Below are 19526 nucleotides of genomic sequence, written 5' to 3'. Positions count from 1 at the left end.
CCTTTTTCCCGGGACAGTTTTCCAAGACCGAGCTTGCACACGTTTTCCCCGCTGTAAACTGCTGCAAAGACTGCAGGTAAAAGTACCAAGACTTTGCATCAATGAGGAAAAGCCAAAGAAGTTAAGACTCATCAGCTTGGAGAAGAGCCGGCTGAGGGAAGGGATATGATAGAGATGTTTAAGATCATGAGAGATGTAGAACTGGTAAATGTGACTCGGTTATTTACTCTTTCAAAGAGTACAAAAACCAGGGGACATGCAATGAAATTACTAGGTAATGCACTGAAGACAAATAGGAGAAAATATTTTTACTTAACAGATAATTAAACTCTGAAATTTGTTGCTGGAGGGTGTGATGAAAGCTATTAATGTAGATGGTTTAAAAAAAAAGGTTTGGACAAGTTCCTGGAGGAAAAGTCCATAAACAATTAAGGTGGACTCGGGGGAAATCCACTATTTATCCCTGGGATAAGCAGCATGGAATGTGTCAACCTTTTGGGATCCTGCCAGGTACTTGTGACTTGGATTGGCCACTGTTGGAACCGGGAATCTGGGCTTGATAGACCTTTGGTCTGCCCCAGTATGACAAACCTTATGTTCTTATGCAGGTACTTTTTGAAAACTGCCTCCCCCTTAATATTTAGTACAGCCCACGATTTGTCTACTTCAGTGAGGCAGGTATTGCATTAGGACTGTTGTACTTACTGACATATCCCATATACCTCATCGTGAGTCCCGTAAGCCTCGCTGCCTTGCCACACCAGGTCTACTTAATATAATTTTGCTGTTTACTGCCTTTAACTGAATTTCTTAAAAAAAAAAGGCAGGTGAAAAACCATAATCCATCAATTCCCACAGTTGCTGCTCTTCCCTGCCTTTTACAGCACACCAGAAAAAGTTCATTAATTAGTCTATTTATTTAAAAGACGCGCTCTCAGAAAATTAATCACTCGTATATCACAAAGCAAAATGCCAAAGAAGGTTTTGCTTAAAAAAAAAATAAAGAGAACACTTTTCAGAGTGCAGGGTGTGTTTGACATACCTTGGGTTATTTCCACAAGCTTCCCCTTCTCCTCGGGGCTGAGATGCAGCATGGTATCTATTACAGGGAGAAGCCTCTGCCTTTCACTCCCGGCCTTCAGAAAAATGAATTGCAGCAGGACGTTCTTCAAGTACTCCAGATTAGCAACAGATTTTTCTCGCTCCTGGTTCCTTTCAAGTCTCCTTATTTCATTCTTGAGAAGCTACGGGAGACGAAGGGACATTTTATTAAGTTAAATCAGACTTTCCCCACATATACGGTGGCTGGGCAGACACTGTCATGACAAGTCGGAGATGCCTGGTCCCATTTCCAGAATCTGTGCGGGCTCACTTATTGAGCAAGTAATATTGTCACTCCAAAATATTATTTCACCCGTTAAGATGATGATTTTCTTAACTTAATGCATATGCTCTTCAGTAACATAGTTGTAACTCCCAGTGGAGTCAGAATTTAGGGCAAGCAGGAAGACAATTTGTATTCTAGAAGGAATGCAAAACTATTAGGCCAGCATGTTCAAAGTGTTTAAAAAAAATATCTTGTATAGGAAATCAATGACTACAGATACAGAGTGTTTCCCCCATTCCTTGTATTACAATGCAGAAACAGGGAATTGCAAGGTTGGATTCTGTGTTTCTCTAGTTTTCTATCAATCTAAATTATATAAAGGACCTAGCTGACACCGGCTGAAAATCCAACAGAGGAAATGCTAGAATGGAAAGTTCTTAGCACTCTCTTTCCCCAGCACACGCCAACCCTCCTCACCAGCTCGATACCAAGTACTCACTTCTCCCTTCCCCAGCATGCTCAGACATCCCTCCACAACACTCCCCCCCCCCCAATACTCCAATCTGCTGAGCATACGTATGTGTGTGTATGCTGCTCGGTGGCCGAAGGGGCGCATATAACTGTGCACACACACATACGCACTCAACCGGTCCCCAGACACATTAGGCTAAGTGTACTATATATATATATTGATATCTTAAAAAACTGTGATTGTGTGCTTCTGACCTGACCATCAATGGATACCATTTGAAATATACCTAATTGTAATAAAAGGCATGCTGAAATAAAGATGGACACCAGGATCATTGCACAGTACTGTTTTAGCTCCTAATTACTAGACTAGCTAACAAATGTTTTTTCCTCCTCAAACAGTACCACTTAAAAAGAAACCAGTCTTCGTGATTCTTCTTAGCAGACTGGTTCTCCTCCTGACACCAAATTACTATTTTGCCATAGCTAGAAAGTCACTGCAGCTTTAAGGGCTGCGCTCAGCAAATTCTGTTTCCATTCTGTGCCTCTGGAAACAAAACTTTTCTTTGGTGAATCAGGCACTAAATCTATAACCCTGAAAGTTCAGCCTGAAAAAATAAATGACCAGGGAATTCGCAATTAGAATATCACAGTGGCTTCAGCAGTAGTAAGAGCAGAAGGACAAATAAGCACAAAGGGTAACGATCTTTATTTTTAGGCATTGCAACTTGGGGTATTTATAATTTCCTGACAAAATAATTTTACTATACAGGAAATACTGCAAATTGATGATGACACATTGCTTAAGACTGGAGAACGCATACCTAAATATTAAGAACATGTGTAGGAAGCACTGGAGATGCTAAATTACTTTGATGTAGTAACCAAGACGGAAAATGTTGAAATAATTGAAATGAAAGATTGTGTTTTGTTGCTGAAAGAAATAATAATCTGCAAAACTGAGAACTACTAATATGGTACAAGCTTCCTCTTATCAGCTCTGCCAACCACCAGGAGACCAGTCTCACTTTCCTTATTCTCATTGAAAATGTTTGATGCTGTCAGTCATGAGGAACGTTAGACTATCAGCAGGACATACGGTATCACAAAGCTGTACAGTTAAACCTGGCAATACCGAAAACATTTTGAGCAGGACGACACAGCAGGTTGATTACTGAACCAAAAAAAAAATGCCTTTGGGAACAATAGGAATGCAATAGAAATGGAGTCCTGCATGCACTAGGATACTATGAAAACAAATCAAAGAAGAGCAACAAAATATGGGAAATAAAAAACGCCCATACATTTCAGATATGTATGCAACAGAAACACCTCACAATGATGTAATAAACCGTGCTGAGCCCTCCGCACTAGTGTCGGGCATTTAATCTATTCACGCCTTCACTGTCTGCTATCAGTGGAGGGTCCAATCGGCTGTCACTTGAGAGAGAGCAGCCCTGCTGGGATTCGTGGAGGGTGCGATGGGATTTGGAAGGCTTCCTTCTTTTGATGAAGGGGGGGGAGGGGGGAGGTCCGGATGGTGAGAGTTCGGCTCCGGCTGATTTGTTTAAGGTGAGAGGGAGGAGGCTGGGGAGGGTGGACCGGACGGACCGACACAATCCAACACAACTCGACTGGGGCTCTACTTTGAAGGTTTCAGCGGGCTTAGAGGAAGGACTCATCCGGCCCTGTTCAGCCCAGCGTTGCCCAAATTCAAGGAAGGGAAGGAGGAAGGGAAAGGCGGAATCAAGTTTGGGGAACTTTTTTTTAAATTGTTTTTTAGTGCAGATTTTAAGGTAATGACATGCAAAATGGCTGCGGAGTAAGGGAGAATAATGCTTTTTTAAAATTAACACCTGGTCTATTAACGTGCCATTAGCTCGCTGTATCCGCAGGTCCACAATTTACTGCACACACTAAATAAAATCCAACTCCAATCTTAGCACGGGTTTTATTTCATCGGCCCCACTTATTCACTTCCTTTTGTTTCATTTCTGTAAAATGGAAAAAAAAAAAAAAAAGCAAACAAAACGAAAAGAAAAGAGATGCCGCATGCAGGCCCCTTCCTGCTGAAGAGCCGCCCTCGGGCACTGCACATTTTAAAACCGTTTCCCCGGGTTTCAGGGCGCCCCCTTCCCCCGTTGCTCCTGCCTTGCTGGCGAGGTTTCACCCACCCGGGCACCAGCCTCAGGCTGGCCGCTGCAGTTGGAGAATTTCGCCGTCGTGACAAAAAGTGGCGCCGGCAGACTTAAGTTACCGCCATTTTCAAAACGAACCCGGCGAGCGCAGGAGCAACTGGAGGCTGCCTCCTGCGCTAGGAAGAGCCCCTGGCTGGGGTAAGAGTTGGAGTGGGAAGTTAACTATCAGCCTGGGGTGGGGGAGGATGGGGTTTTTTTCCCCAAATGTAGAATGCCAGCTTTTGGTGGGGGGGGTGGGGGGCCTGGGACTGGGGTTGGCTTAAAATTAGCTTTGAAAATTAAACAAAACTTCCTTTGGCATTCCAAAGAAAACAGGAAACGTCCTGTCCCGTTTCCTCCCTATGCAAAGCAGAATGTGCTTTTTTTTTTTTTCTTCTGGATAATAAGCGGCGAATGCTTTAGAGCAGTTTTCAGCCCAGTCGTTGGGACACACCTGGCCAGCCAGGTTTTCGGGATAGCCACAACGAACCTGCACTGCCTCCATTATATGCAAACCTATTTCATGCTTATTTATTGCGGCTATCCCGAAAACCTGGCTGGCGTAGTTATTTGTCCCGAGGACTGGTTTGAGAACAAAATGCTTTAGAGCAGGGCTTCCCAACCCAGCCAGTCGGGTTCTCAGGAGATCCACAATGAATATGCATGAGATACATTTGCATACCACGGAGACTCAATAGATGCAGATAAACATAACTTTTAGAGACCGGGCCTTCTCTACAGCAGGACCATCGCTATGGATCTCCATCCCACCAAATCTCCGACAGGAACCGTGCCTTCTAACATTCAGAATGGCGGTTTGTAGGCTGCGGACATGATGCAGGGAAGCATGGGGGGGGGGGGGGATCAGGGTGGGAACCACGGTCACTGGTTTCAGTAGCAAACCTTTCAGTGATGCCTGGCACTTGCCAGGTGGAACGAGTGCCAGCATCCAAGCTGGACAGGTCAAACCTCCCCCGGTTGCCCCAGCTAGAGTGGGGGCTGGGGCAAGGGGGTTTGCAGACCTGACCCTGAGAGTGGCGACCCCCATGAATTTCAAATGAATTGACATCTTTAAAATCGAGGTGGGGGGGGCTTATTTGCAATGTGTAAACAATCTATCCAAATAAAACTGCTAGCGTTGCTCTATTGAAGTTAAGGCAGGAGATGATGGGAGGAAAGGGATGTGTCGGGTCACAGAGTGAAACTCCGTGTTATGACATTTGTGAATTTTGATTGCATTCAAGGTATCCTACTGCTTCCAAAGCAATACATTTCAACGGCTGCTTATGCAATATACAGTAATTATACAATGTGGTCCTGCTGTTACACTAGATATAACTGTGTGTGTGTGTGTGTGTGTGTGTGTGCGTGTGTGTGCGTGTGTGTGCGTGTGCGCGCGCTGATTTTCTAAAACAAACAATGCAAACCTTTTAAAGAGCTAAATAAATAGATGGATCCTTCACTTGCAATATCAAGCTCACCCACTGGGCTTTCAGATGTATTTCTGATATCAATCTCCAAAGAATCACATTCTTTATTCTAAAATGACTTATTTTATATAATATGTTACTTTTTTTTTTTTTTTAAGCTTTATTCTGCAGTCAAGCGCTTTCCTGAGCATGAGTGAGCTCAGAAACAGGAGTGTCCGTTTTAGGATGTTTTTTTATACCTTCTAGGTTTTCTATTATTCATTCATAGAGATTTTGAACCAGAAGTATAGTGCAGACTAGTAGATGGAGTGCCGACGTGTCTGCCAAGAGAGCACCTGAAACCAGTCAATTCAAATCCTATTCTCCTTCACAGACGGCATAATCCTGGCCAGAGTACGTTTATCTTCCCAGGTTCAATCGTAATTAGAAAATCCTAACATTAAAGGAAAATTGATTCTTACCTGCTAATTTCCGTTCCTGCACCTCTACAGATCAGTTCAGTCCTGGGTTTTGCCTCCCCTCCAGCAGATGGAGACAGAGAACGTTTTACTGACACTGACACTTAAGACAAGGTTGCCTCCTGCAGTCCCCTCGGTATTAAACTGTACCCAAGCCAGAAATATAAAGAAGAATCAAGTAATTATGCCTACTCCCCTAAATGAACAGGGGGAAGAGGATAACCATAAAACAGGCAACAACAAAACGCCCTCACACCAAACACCTGTGTGGGATCAACAAACCCTGTGCTTCTTCATAGACCATACAGCAAAACAGACAGATCGAGCGTACTCTCCCAATACCCTTTGCTAATCAAGGGCGGGACTCTGGACTGATCTGTGTACTATAGGAACGAAAATTAGCAGGTAAGTACCAAATTTTCCTTTCCCTGTTCGTACCCAGATCAGTCCAGACTCCTGGGATGTACCAAAGCTTCCCTAAGTAGGGTGGGACTGGTAGAGTCCCGCTCGCAGCACATTCATGCCAAAATTTCCAGCCCCTGGGGACTGGACATCTAAGCGATAATGTCTGGCAAAGGTGTGCAATGACTTCCACATAGCCGCCCTACAGATCTACTGAGAGACGCATGGACACTCTGCCCAAGAGGCTGCCTGTCAGCAAGAAGAATGCGCCCGGAGACTTTCCAGAATCGGGCAACCCTGACAAGTATGTGTGGAATTAATCGCACCTCACAATAGTCGCTTTTGACGCCTTATGCCCTTTCTTGGGACTGCTCCGCAACATAAAAAGGTGATCTGACATGCAGAAATTATTTGTGACCTCCAAGTATCTCAGCAAGGCTCGTTTGACGTCTAGGCAACGCAAACCTCTAGTGTGCGCTGCAGCCGGATCTAAGTTTGAGAAGGATGGGAGCTCCACCAACTGATTAACGTGAAAGGAGGACACCACTTTGGGCAAGAAAGAAGGCACAGTCCGTAAGGAAATCCCCTCGTCCGAGATTCTCAAAAAGGGCTCACTGCAGGAAAGAGCTTGAAGTTTGCAAATTCTGAGTGCCGAACAGATAGCCACCAACAAGACCACTTTCAAAGTGAGATCTTTTATAGTCACATGCCACAGAGGCTCGAAGGGGGGCGCACAGAGGCTTTGCAAGACCACATTAAGGATCCAAGACCGGCTCGGCTGTCGAATGGGAGGGCGCAGGTGCTTCACACCTCGAAGAAAACGTACAACGCCCAGATGTGCCGAAAGCGATGCGCCAGGAACCTAGTCTTGGAAGCAACCTAGCACCGCCACTTGAACATTAAGTGAATTGAAGGCCAGCCCTTTTGCCAAACCATCCTGAAGGCAGGCCAAAATATGGTGCACAGATGCTCTTCTGGGGTTCACCTTCCAGCCGGAACACCAGAAATCAAAAACACTCCACACCCTCACATAGGATAGAGATTGCAAGAGCGTAGCAAATGACCGCATCTGAACAACCTTTTTCCTTCAGATGCCACCTTTCAAAAGCCAAGCAGCTAGACAGAATTGATCAGCCTGATCGAAACAAACTGGTCCCTGACGCAGTACGTTCGGTAGATGGGCAAGTCGAAGAGGACCGTCCACCGCTAGGTTGATTAAGTCTGCAAGCCATGGTTGGCACGGCCACTCCAGCGCCACCAGAATCACTGGTCCCAGATGAGCCTCTGTTCTCCGGAGAATTTTGCCCACCAGAGACCAGGGAGGAAACACATACATCAGAACGTCCGTCAGTCAAAGCAGGACCAAGGCGTCTACTCCCTCTGCTCCTCTCTCTCTGCTGACTGAAGAAACGTGGAGTCTTGGCATTTTGGAAGGTTGCCATTAAGTCCACGCAAGGAGTTCCCCACTGATGACAAATGAAGAAGGACACCACCTCCTCGGGCAGCTCCCATTCCCCAAGATCCAGCTGCTGGTGACTTAGAAAATCTGCTTGCACATTGTCCGAGCCCGCTATGTGTGAGACTGCCAGATGCTCCAGATGCTGCTCTGCTCACTCCACCAGAAGCCGAGCCTCCTGAGCCACGAAATGACTCGGTGCCTCCCTGGCAGTTGGATATAGGCCACTGCTGTCGTGTTATCTGACAAGATCCTCACCAACCGGCCCCTCACTAAAGAGAGAAATGTAAGCAAGGCCAGACATACCGCCCTGGTCTCTAGCCGATTGATGGACCAGGAAGCTTCCTCCGGGGACCAAAGGCCTTGCATCGACTGATGCTGACATACGCTCCCCAGCCAAAAAGACTGGCATCGGTAATAACGACCGTCCAGACTGGAACATCAAGGTCCACGCTGCAACTCAACTTGTCTCGGCGGAGCCACCATGAGAGACTGGACCATACAGGTTCTGGGAGAGGGAGAGGTAGCTGATAATGCTCCGACATTGGGTCCCAGTGAGACAGTAAGGCTGATTTCAGAGGCCTCATGTGAGCAAAAGCCCAGGGTACCAACTCCAAGGTAGAAGCCATAGACCCGAGCACTTGTAAATAATCCCAGACTGGAAACCCGCTTGGCTAACAACTCCCGAACCTGAGCCTGAAGCTTGGCAATGCGCTGCTTGGTAAGGAAGACTTTCCCTGTCCTCGTGTCAAAAAGCACCCCCTGGAATTCCAGACTCTGGGAAGGAACCAGATGAATCTTGGCTAAATTGTAGATCCACCCTAGCGATCGGAGACAACTGAGGACCAAATCTACTGCCGTTCAACACAGAGATTCCAACTTCGCTTGAATCAACCAGTCGTCCAGATAGGGATGAACTAGGATGCCCTCCCTTCAGAGAGCCTTGGTGAAAGTCCTGGGCGTCATAGGTAGACTGAAGGGAAGAGCGCACAACTGAAAGTGATCGCCCAGAATCATGAACCTCAGATATCGTTGGTGATCCGATCAGATTCCGATGTGCAGATACGCCTCAGTCAAATCCAGAGAGGCCAGAAACTCCCCTTTGTGGGCAGCCGCAATCACGGAGCGCAACGTCTCCATTCAGAACTGCGGAACCTTCAGTGCCACGTTCACCTTCTTTAAGTCCAGGATTGGGCAGAACATGCTTTCCTTCTTTGAAATGATGAAGTAAATGGAGTAGCGTCCGGATCCTCGTTTGTCTTGAGGGATGGGGACAATGGCTCCCAACTGATGCAGATGGCCAGTGGTGGTCCTCACCGCGAGTTCCTTGCGTCGATACGAGCAGGGAGTCACAAGAAATCTGTCTCTAAAGCTTAACCATGGCTTATCAAGACCCACTGGTCTGACCTGATCTTGATCCACTCCTCGTAAGAGAGAGATAGGCGTCCTCCTATCTGCAGAACTGAAGAGTGGACCAGCCTTGCCTCATTGAGAGGACTTGGCGCCACTGCCTCCCTGGGAGGATCTGTCCCTGCCAGGTCAACGACCTCGAAAGGACTGAAACAAAGATGGTTGTCGAGTAGAGACTTGTCTCAGAGCCGGATCTGAGGGTCTTGGCCCTCGGAATCTTCGATTCCCCTTGAAGCGAGAACAAGGACAAACAGGACTGGTCTGGGTACATACAAGGAATAAAATTTTCTTCCTCCTCCTGTAGAAACTGTCATACAGCTAAGACATCTTAAACGGGAAGTCAAGACTTTCTACTCCCAAGAGGTGGCTTTAAGCATGTTTCTGATATACTGAAAACACATCAGTGTTGAACAAATGTGCAGCATAAAACCAAATTATTGAAGTGTAATTAGCTGTTGAAGTAATGCTATTTTAATGACTGTTAAATGGCGTGAACTAGACATTCTGGATTGCGGATCAACAGATTCTGTGCACACTACCGTGGCACCTGGATGGGTGCAAGTGAAAATATTTAGGTAACCAGGATATTTCATCTTCTAGGAATGGCGCCTACTGACCTCAATCATGCACTTACCGTAATCTGTTCCATCAGAATTGCATTGGTCGCTTCAGTCTCATGAAGCAGCCCGTTCAAATGATCAACGCTCTTTGCTGTTGTATTTAGCTTTTGGACTAATTCTTCTTTGGAAAAGTCTGGCTGCCACTGAGGAGGCTCTGCAATGTTTTCAAAAAATAAAAAGCAATGTTTTACCATACTTTTTTTTTTTAATCTAGTGGATCACTAGTAAGGTTAAGAAAATCAGCCCAGGAGCTTGAAGGCAATATCATACAATATATATAGAAATGCACACATATGGAAGCAATTCTGATTCTCGTCTGTCATTAAGAGCTGTGATTCGGTGGAAAAAGGTTAAAGGTCTGGACAACAGAAGTAAGGATAACAGCGGCATTTGCTACAAACACCTCTTGCTAGCTAATCAGTGAAATGGCACAGATGTTTCAGCCTCAGGGTCAGATTCCTCATCTATGCTCTCGGTCAAGTGGTAAGAAGTTGCAAAGAGGTCATTCATGGGAAACTATAAAACTGGGGAGGAAGAGGAATTGACCTTTTTAGACTTAAATTATGATAACCAGAGATGTTGTGAAGAACCAACTACACAAGGAGTCGAAGAGCTGGGATGTGAAAAGATCCTGAGAATTCATTGGATTGCGAAAAGAAATAAAACAACAGAATTGGGACTCCAACCTATTTACGGAGGGGATCAGTTATTGGAATAATCCTAGAAAAAAAAGCCCTATTATACTTTGCCCAGCTACTGCCATACAAGCAGTTCCATAATACCCAACAACCTCCGGGTATACCATCAGTGATATGGGCACCTGTTCGGCAGAACTCACCCGAAACCTTTCACTCAATAATAGATCAAAACACGACGATGTGACTTGGTGATCTAGCAGTAACAGGTTTTACATCCCAAAGGCAGCCAAATGGGCTACTCAGTTTTTCTGCTCCTCTTAAGTAACCAAAGGGAAACATTCAACAATCTGACATACCCAACTTTGCTTCAGGAGAGTTAAGCAGCTGTTCTAAAGATGGTACATGGGTACTGGTGGATGACAGAGACTCTGTTTCGGTTGTTTCCATCCCTTCTCCCTCTTCTCTAGCCACCTTGTACATATCAAGAGGCGGCAGGTCAGGGTTTCTTCTGTCTCGCAAATTCTTCATTGGCTGGTGGGAAGATGCAGAACCTGAAAGGAATGCACGTATATCATTTTTAAGTGTTTAGATAAACTAGGAATGGCCAGTAAACACATTTAAATCGATGCACTCAAACTTAGTATGCTAGATCGAAAAGCATCTACGGACCCATTAGCAGGCCCACTGGAAAAGCGTAGACGCAATGAAGCTGTAAATTCCAAACATTTGTCAGTTATATTTTTCCTTCTTTTTCGGATTCCTGATATTTGCATGTGTGCTTAGTATTTTACTGTAAGTTTTCTTTTTTGGAAAAATTATAATAATTGTACTGGATCAGGTGCCAAGTCATCTGAAACTGAACAGACGATTATGAAACAAGACCACAGGATGTGAATCGAGAACCTTCCAAATTCTCCTAGCAAACTGTCTCAAAGCCCACAATCTCTGTATTCAGATTGGATGCAATTTCCTAGTGACCTTTATTGAAAGTGTGTTCAAGCTGCTAAATCCATCATGGCAATAATGTAACGCAAGTCAGTATTTTTCATATTAAATCCACATGGAGAGAGCTATAAAACATGACGACAAGAACTTTCTGGAGTTAGCTTCAGCATATGAAAGGTCTCTGTCTAGAAGAGGATAAATTTAAGCACAAGTTACAGGAAAAAGGTATTGTTGGGCTGACCTGGTGGCGGTGCTGTGCACTGCCATGCGGATGGATCCCGCTTTGATCCCTGTGTCAGGGTCTTCCATGCCCAGGTTGGCAGGGGATGCTGCTGCGGAAGCAGCACTCACAGCTCTTCGGGGGAAGGGAGGAGTCATTGCTCAAGGGGAGCACCTAATGGCTGGATTTACAACACAAAATACAGGGCTCCTGAGTCCACCCCCATTGCTGCGATGACCAAAAATGAGAACAGTCAGGGGGAGATAAAACAGGGGAAAGGCTCATGAGGCCAGGATCCCCAACCCTGGTTCTGACTGAGCTGGAAGAAGAAAGGAGCAGGAGGAAATGTTCAGTAACAGAAACACACAAACTAACATGAGATGCACTTTTTTTTTTATGATGAGGACAATTTTCAAACTTTCGGTGTTGGGACAAAGACTGTGTACTTTTTAGGGATGGCTATTGCAGCAATTTTCAAAGCAAAAGCCCGCCCTTACTTTTGCTTTGAGAAACTGACTGTGGATACAAGACCTGTGATCACTGGCATCCACTTTCTCTGCGGGTAGATTTTTGCTGGAAAAGAGCGCACAACAAACATGCAGACTATTCCTCTCTCTGATCTAACCAGGGTCCCGGCAACGCCCCCGCTCGATGCGGCATTGTGGGAGAAAGTATGGACTTTTAGCTGCACTGAGGGAAGGCCATTTTTAGACGGCTAATTAAGACAAGAAAACACTTTTTATGCGAGTAAATCACTTTGAAATCTGTCCTCCTCAAGAAAGACTGACAGGGGAAGATAGGCTAGTGGTTAGAGCAGCAGGCTGAGAACCAGGGGAGTCAGGGTTCAAATCCCACCCATTCTCCTTGTAACCTCGGGAAAGTCGCTTCACCCTCCATTACCTCAGGTACAGATTGCATTAAATAAAACCAGTAACTGAATTTAACTTGCCTTCGGCTATCAATGAAAAAGTGTGAACTATTAAACGCCGTTTGTTTATCATTGTGTATTAGATCCACAAAGTCTTTGTAAAGTAAAAATAGATTTTCTCTCTTGTTTTGATAAGAACATCCATCGGTCAAGACACCTTTACAAGCTGTACATTTTTCAGGTTTGTTTGGGGTTTTTTTTTTAGATACAGAAGTCTCAATAGACTTTATCAGAAAGGCTATTGCAATACATGAAACTTTCCAGATCTCACAATCTTCTTTCTCCAGATGTGACAGATATTTTTTCAGATGCAGACAACTTCACTAAGCTCTCGTAACAGCTTTTTTTTTTTTTTTACTAGATTCACAATATTTCTGCATGAACTCCTCTAGTACAATCCAGTACAAATCATAACATTAGTGGCGTTACAAAGCTGATGGTAAATGCTGGGGCATCGTGACCTACTGGGAGCACACTGGGCCTTATTCAATAGAGATTTTTCCCAGAGGCACATAGGAACAAGTCCTTTTTGAAGACCCATTGTAGGTAAATGCACACTGCTCAGTTGGGCAAACAACCGACCACTGCAAGTGATCTTGTTTAGAGAGCAAGGTATGCGAGGACGGCATCGCTTTGATTGCTGATGAGTGTTTATTCTACAAAGCTAACGACTAGCAGACTAGAAAATAGGTTGTAGAGTTGTTTTACAAAGCAAATCACCAGGGTGCAGTATGTAACACAAGGCCCGAAATTGCTTATTTAAACGTTATGACTGTGTAAACTGCAAGCAGATTCTGTGTCACTGGGAATGAAACTTTGAACAAAGAATGTGCCAATATCTCATGAACACAATTCAATCACAAACCTTTCAGACTTGCTTTTTTTTCTCTCTCCTCTTCATGCTCTTAGTTTTAACAGGATTACTCGACATCTTTCCACTAGCAGCTAATTATTATATAAGGTGTTTGTATTTTACTTGAAACATGATGATGATAATTTTGAGGTTTAGTTAAACTCTCTCTTTGTTTAAGAAAGGATAGCTACCCAAATTGACCAATTTGCATGTATTATATGCTTGCAAGGATCAGTACTTTTCTGTAAACCCGATTTATGTCCTTTGACTATTCAGCCATTAATGAGTGAAGCTTTTGAGATTTCACTTGTAAGATGGTGATATTCCTGCAGTATGTGGATGTGAGTAACACAAAGAAGAAACATTTATTTGATATTTCATCTTTCAGACACTTCAAAGCAGATTACATTTTCCTACCCTGTACTATATGTACAGGGTAGGGAAAATCCTTTAAAAAACTGGGTATCCTAAGCTCACATCACTTAAGAAAACCCCTTTCCTTCTGAGGAAATGCTTTGAAATGAAAGCTGATATCTTGCTTTAATCATTTAGGATCTTTAAAAATTTCAATCACTCAAAATCAACCTTATTCACTAGAGAAATCCGTTTGATCCTCCCTCACACAGATCAAACTTGTTCAGGGAACCAGCCACCCCTTGTTTTAGATTTAAAAAAAAAAATAGATAAATCAGTCATGTATGGGGAATATTAAGGAATTTGGTGAAGGCTGGAGGAGAGGCTAAGGTGTTGATAAGCAAAAAAAAAAAAAAAAAAGATTATTCTGGGGTTGCAATATGTGATGAACTTAAAAACAATGTTCCCACTAACAATATACCGCATAATCAATAAATACAATAAAAGTGGTTTACATCAACATACTCCTTATTAAAACAGAATCACAAATAATTGAAAAAGCAAACATACTATACAAAGCTAAAACCAACTCATAAAACAAAAATAAGACTAAAAAGATAAAACACTGAACTGAAAATGCTGCCAATACTCAGAACTAGAAATGAACCCTACCAGGGGAGCCCTCATTAAACCATCAACCATACCTTCACACTTGCTTGCAAAGTTTGACAGTTTAATTCAGATGTAACCTGAAGAGGCAAATCGTTCCAAACCTGAGGAACTATTGTAGAAAAGGCTTGATCGAAGTACTGCTTATGGTGCAATTTTCTAGAGGAAGCTGTAGCTATCCTGCAAAGACTGGAGCATACGACTAGGTCTATGCCAAGCCAGCTTCTCCTAAAGATACTTGGGACCATCACCTCTCATCGAGCTGTGCGCACAAAAAGGTTCTCATGTGCAACACAGTATACAAATTTGTTCATGGTGGCCGCTAATTTAACCATTTGTTTGCATGTATTACCATGTGCCCACTCTAAGGAGGAAATTTTCAAAAGGATTTATGCGCATAAGACATTTTGAAAATTGCTATGACCTATGCTACTTTTATGCATCTAACTCCTTTGAAAATTCACTCCTAAGAGTCCAATTTACTGAGGATTTTTGATTCATAGACATAGAATGGGAAAAAAAAAACCTTAAAATACCAGGCCCTTAATTTTTACCTGCAAAAGGTCTTACAGATACTGTATCTGTCAAACGCAAATGATTAAGGCCTCAATAAAAACGAGAGGGCCTCAAACTACTACAGTAGGGAATCTTAAAGCATTTCCTGATCACTACTTTTCAGACTCAAAAAAATCTCTTAACTTAACCTTCTCGATGAAAATCTCATTTGATACACAATCAAAAGAAACCCCCATCTGATGTTCTGTAAGTCATTCTCTGCAAAGGTACTGTTATGCCCCACTAAGGTTGAAAAGGGTATTTAGAAGTACGAAAAATTTCAAAGAATGTGTGTTACCAACAGCATCCATGTATAAAAACTCAGAACCAAAGCCAAGGATGGTCTGGTCTGTCCGTAGCACCCATACTTACTTGTGATACTAGGTTCGCTCTTGAGCTGGAAAAGTTGAGTTTCTACTTTGGACAGTTGCTCTTGCAAGCTCTCCATGGTCTTCCTGTGATCTTCTTGAAGTTGCCGCACTTGGTCCCTGAAGCTGTTCCGAAGAGCTTCATTCTGAGCCGTCAGCTGGCTCACAGTCTGCGCCTGCTCTGACTTCAAAACCATGTTCTCAGACTGAACCGTACAGAGTCTGAAACATTAACATAGTGGGGAAAAAGGTCGGACAAATAAATCAACAAAAAAAGCTGCTTCCCCAAACTGGAACTTCTTGGGATCCATTATTATAAAGGGTTTGTCTGGCTAAACCTGGCTTTTCACCAGAGCCTACGCAAATCAACTCTCCCATCAATACCACCAGACTCCCACCCAACGCAACACTATGGCCAACATAAGAACTTCTAAGACAATGTACAACGACATATCATCATATAACTGTGTTTACTTAATTGTGTAACATAATGTCATTAATATGACCACTGTAAACTGTTCTGATGGCGAAACCGAATGATGGTATACAAAACATGTTAAATAAAATAAATAAATTCGGGACTTAGCTGGACAATCCAAAGGTTTAAATATCCACCTCCACTGGGCCGATAAGTTTGTCATTATCTGGCGTGAGGGCGTTCCAGAGGAGGGGGTTTAAACTCAGCCAGGCAAGTCTGGTCATGGTGGAGAACAGGTCTAGAGTTATTCGAATACATTTACCCAGAAAACTTTGAGGTCCATTTTTAGCCACTGGGTGACTTGCAAAGTTAACTGGGTAAACTTCTCCGGCTGACTTAGCTGGGAAATTCAGCAGCTCGACACGCCGCTGAATATACCCAACTATCAAAGTTAGCTGGAGAAGTTTACCCAGCGATCTTTAGAACAGTTTACCCAGACGGCACAGATCAACAAGGCATTCATCTATGCAGTCTGGGTAAACAAGCATCGGGGTAACTTGCTTGATGCGGCTGTTACTACCCTTAACCATAAGCCTTATGCTCACCTTTGATGCACCTCCAACATTACTCTCTGCATCACTGACAGGGGGTGGCAGGAAATTTGGATCAGACAGTTACCAACAAAGGCCCTGAACTTGGTGGTCGATGAAACAGATAAGTATGGGAAAATAAGCATGGGAGCTTAATGGGCAGACTGGATGGGCCAATTGGTATTTTTCTACCGTCATTTCTATATTTCTTTGGAAGTCCTAAAGTTAACCAGCTACGTTAGCTGGACAATGCTGACGTTTTACATTTGAACATTAAAGGGCCTCACTTCTCTCGGAGTTCCGCCTCCTTAGCCACTGTTTCCTGCAGCATCTTGTTGTGTCTGTCCAGTAGAGTATCATGCTCCATTTGTAATGTCTGCAGCTCGGTCACGTTAATATGCAGATTCTGCTGGGTATCTTGCAGTTTTGCTTTTAATTGTTCCATCTTCATTTCCATGTGCTCTCTTCAAGAAATATAAAATAAAACTGATGAAATGCTAAGATTGCTAATATTCATATTATGGGTCATCCAATTTACCAGGCCACAAAACTACCTTAATTAATCTTAGAAAATTTATCTGATCTCTATTTTGGGGGCAATTTTTAAAGGGATTTCCATAGGTAAAATGGGAGCTTACTCATGGGTAAAAACTCTTTAAAAGTTGCCTACCCTCCAATGCAGATGAAAAAAACCCAAAAAAAACAAACCAGTGGCACCTAGCATGGACTAATTTCATTATGCAATAAGGGGATTAGTGTGTACAAAATGCATGTCCAAACCAGCATGTGGCTAACAGTGCTTATCACATGTAAATTCACGTTGGTGAGGCTATTAGCTATTACCCATCTATGCAAAAAAAAAAAAAAAGTGTATCCAACATGCACATTTTTATTCTCAAAATTTAACATCTGCCCCGGAGCAGGCATTAATTCCTGAGGAGCTCCTAAAGTAAACAGAAAAGCAGATAGTACTGCTTTTCTCTGGTTCCTCCAACTTAATATCGCGGAGATATTAAGTTGGAGGAACTGAAAAAAGGAGTAAGGGGAAAAAAATTAAAAAAAAAAAATGTCGCCAGTGCTCGTAAAATGAGTATCTGTTTCTTAAACCTCACTGACGGCCACCTCTCCTGGGCGCCGGATGCCAAGGAGATTCCTCTAGCGCCTTTTTTTTTTTTTTTTACCATGGCAGCCCATTTACATATTAAATTGGGTGCCCAGGAACGGTGGATCAGTGCGTGTTAGGAGAGCGGGCGCGCAATCACGAGTGCCTGTTTTATGCGTGCCGATATTGCATTGGCCCGTATAAGCCTTCTGAGAAGCCAGTAGGGAGGTAACTTCTAATTCCTGCAAGTTACAGACAGCTTAATTTCTCCTTCTGGGGTACGGGAGCAGGGAAAGTAAAACCATCTGAGCTGGCTAAACTGAAGTGCAGGAGATCTCTTGCCCATGTCCTTTACCTCTCTTGTTTGACTGTCTCGTTTTCAAGCTGAGAAGCAGATTTGTTCTTTTGTTGTTTCAAAACATTGTGAACACGAACTTTGTAGCCTTCAAACTCGGATTGGACAGCAGCTTGCTCTGCCTGTGAAATACAATCAAGCAAACAAGAAAGCAGAGTTGCTTACCTGTAACAGTGTTCTCCGAAGACAGCAGGATGTTAGTCCTCACGCATGGGCGATGTCATCGGATGGAGCCCGGCATGGAACTTTGATCTCAAACGTGCCCTACTGAGCATGTGCAGCTGTAGTCATCACCCTGCCCCCCTAGGCAGAGTCCCTCAGTCCATGATATAGCTCATACATGGAGAAACCAACTCCCAGGGGAGGCGGGTGGGTTTTGCGAGGAGTAACATCTCGCTGTCCTTGGAGAACACCTGTTACAGGTAAGCAACTCTGCTTCCTCAGAGGATAAGCAGGATGGTAGTCCTCACACATGGGTGAGTCCCTAGCTATAGAGTGTCCGAGCAGGATAAAGTGGGAAATAGCACAGTGCTGAAAGCACCACCTCTCTCCCTTTTGCCTTCGCCCTCTTCTTTTCTTTCATGATTTCCATACCGTTCTTCATGCTTTAATTTTCTCTGGTCTTGATTACTGTAACGCTCTTTACCTTGGTCTTCCTGACTCTTCCCTTCGACCTTTTCAATTGATTCAAAGTTCGGACGCTCGTATTTTAACTGCTTTTTCTTTATAAAAATCACAAAACCCCCATACAATATTCCCTACACTGGATTCCGATTAGTTTCGGAATTCAATATAAAATCATACCTATCATTCACTCACTTATACATAACCGATCCTCTATCTGGTTATGCTCCGCCCTCCATATGTACAACCACTAGACAGCTTCGAACCTTAAACAAAAACCTCCTTAACATTTTGTCCATTTGTTTAGTTAGTTTGGACATCAGGAAACGAGCCTTTTCTGTCGCTGGTCTTTCACTTTGGAACTCCTTACCTGATTCATTACATCAAATTACCAGCTCCAAAGATTTCAAGAAAAACATAAAAACTTGTTTTCTAGAGCTTTCAACTCCTATATCTCACAACTTACCTAATTCAACTCTAGCCATGGTCAGTTACTTTTTTTTCTTTTATGTTTTGTTAGTTTATTTTAACGTTTTTCTGGTTTTATCTACTTTATGTATATATGTTAATGTTAACCGTTTTTTTGACCAATTTTATGGATGTTTTACTATAAATTGTTTTGACTAATTTTTTATTGTAAAGGCAGTATACAAACAATTTTAAATGAATTCCTCTTCTGAGGAGGAAAACGACTCCCAACACTACCTTTTTGGTGTCTTCTGACCAGGAATGCAGTCCTAGGTCAGTCCTATGGCTGTGGCGCACAACCTGTTGTGTTTGCCACGAGGGAAACAACCACACACGCCCACAATGTAGAGGGCAACTGGAGAATAGTACCCTCCGCTGTAAAAGAATACTGGCCAATATTCATACAGTGGTATCCCATCCTATGGACGGGGGCACACCTATGAGCCGACTCGCCGTGCTTGTGGGTAGAATCACACAACACAGCAAGGCCCAAGGGCTAGAGTTGGTGGCTGTGCGCTGCCAAAAGGCAAAGCACAGAATGTGTGATGACTCCTTCACCAGTGCTCCCCAGTACTTTGTGGTGCAGAACTGACGAGGAGGCTGAGAACGTGACACGACGATGGCAGAGAAGTGCACAGACAGGGAGGATGCTGCCTGCCATTGCCCGAGGCGCTTGGAGTAGATGCCT

At 43.6% G+C, this 19526-nt stretch overlaps 1 protein-coding gene across 3 annotated transcripts in view; it reads right to left on the bottom strand.

Moving 5' to 3' along the window:
- The window catches only part of GCC2 (GRIP and coiled-coil domain containing 2), a 122199-nt gene that overhangs the window by 2773 nt on the left and 99900 nt on the right, over positions 1-19526 (bottom strand). For all 3 annotated transcript variants that reach the window (XM_029604578.1, XM_029604579.1, XM_029604577.1), the window contains 6 exons: positions 17747-17868; positions 16577-16753; positions 15286-15503; positions 10746-10940; positions 9766-9905; positions 1043-1244 (listed from right to left, as the gene is read on the bottom strand). In XM_029604578.1, coding sequence (XP_029460438.1) covers positions 1043-1244; positions 9766-9905; positions 10746-10940; positions 15286-15503; positions 16577-16753; positions 17747-17868 — 1054 coding nt within the window. The remainder of the gene's footprint in view (positions 1-1042; positions 1245-9765; positions 9906-10745; positions 10941-15285; positions 15504-16576; positions 16754-17746; positions 17869-19526) is intronic.

This window comes from Rhinatrema bivittatum, chromosome 5 (assembly GCF_901001135.1).
Source record: "Rhinatrema bivittatum chromosome 5, aRhiBiv1.1, whole genome shotgun sequence".
Taxonomy (NCBI): Eukaryota; Metazoa; Chordata; class Amphibia; order Gymnophiona; family Rhinatrematidae; genus Rhinatrema; species Rhinatrema bivittatum.
The sequence above is the reverse complement of the archived record's forward strand: the minus strand, read 5'-3'. Positions and strand labels throughout refer to the sequence as shown.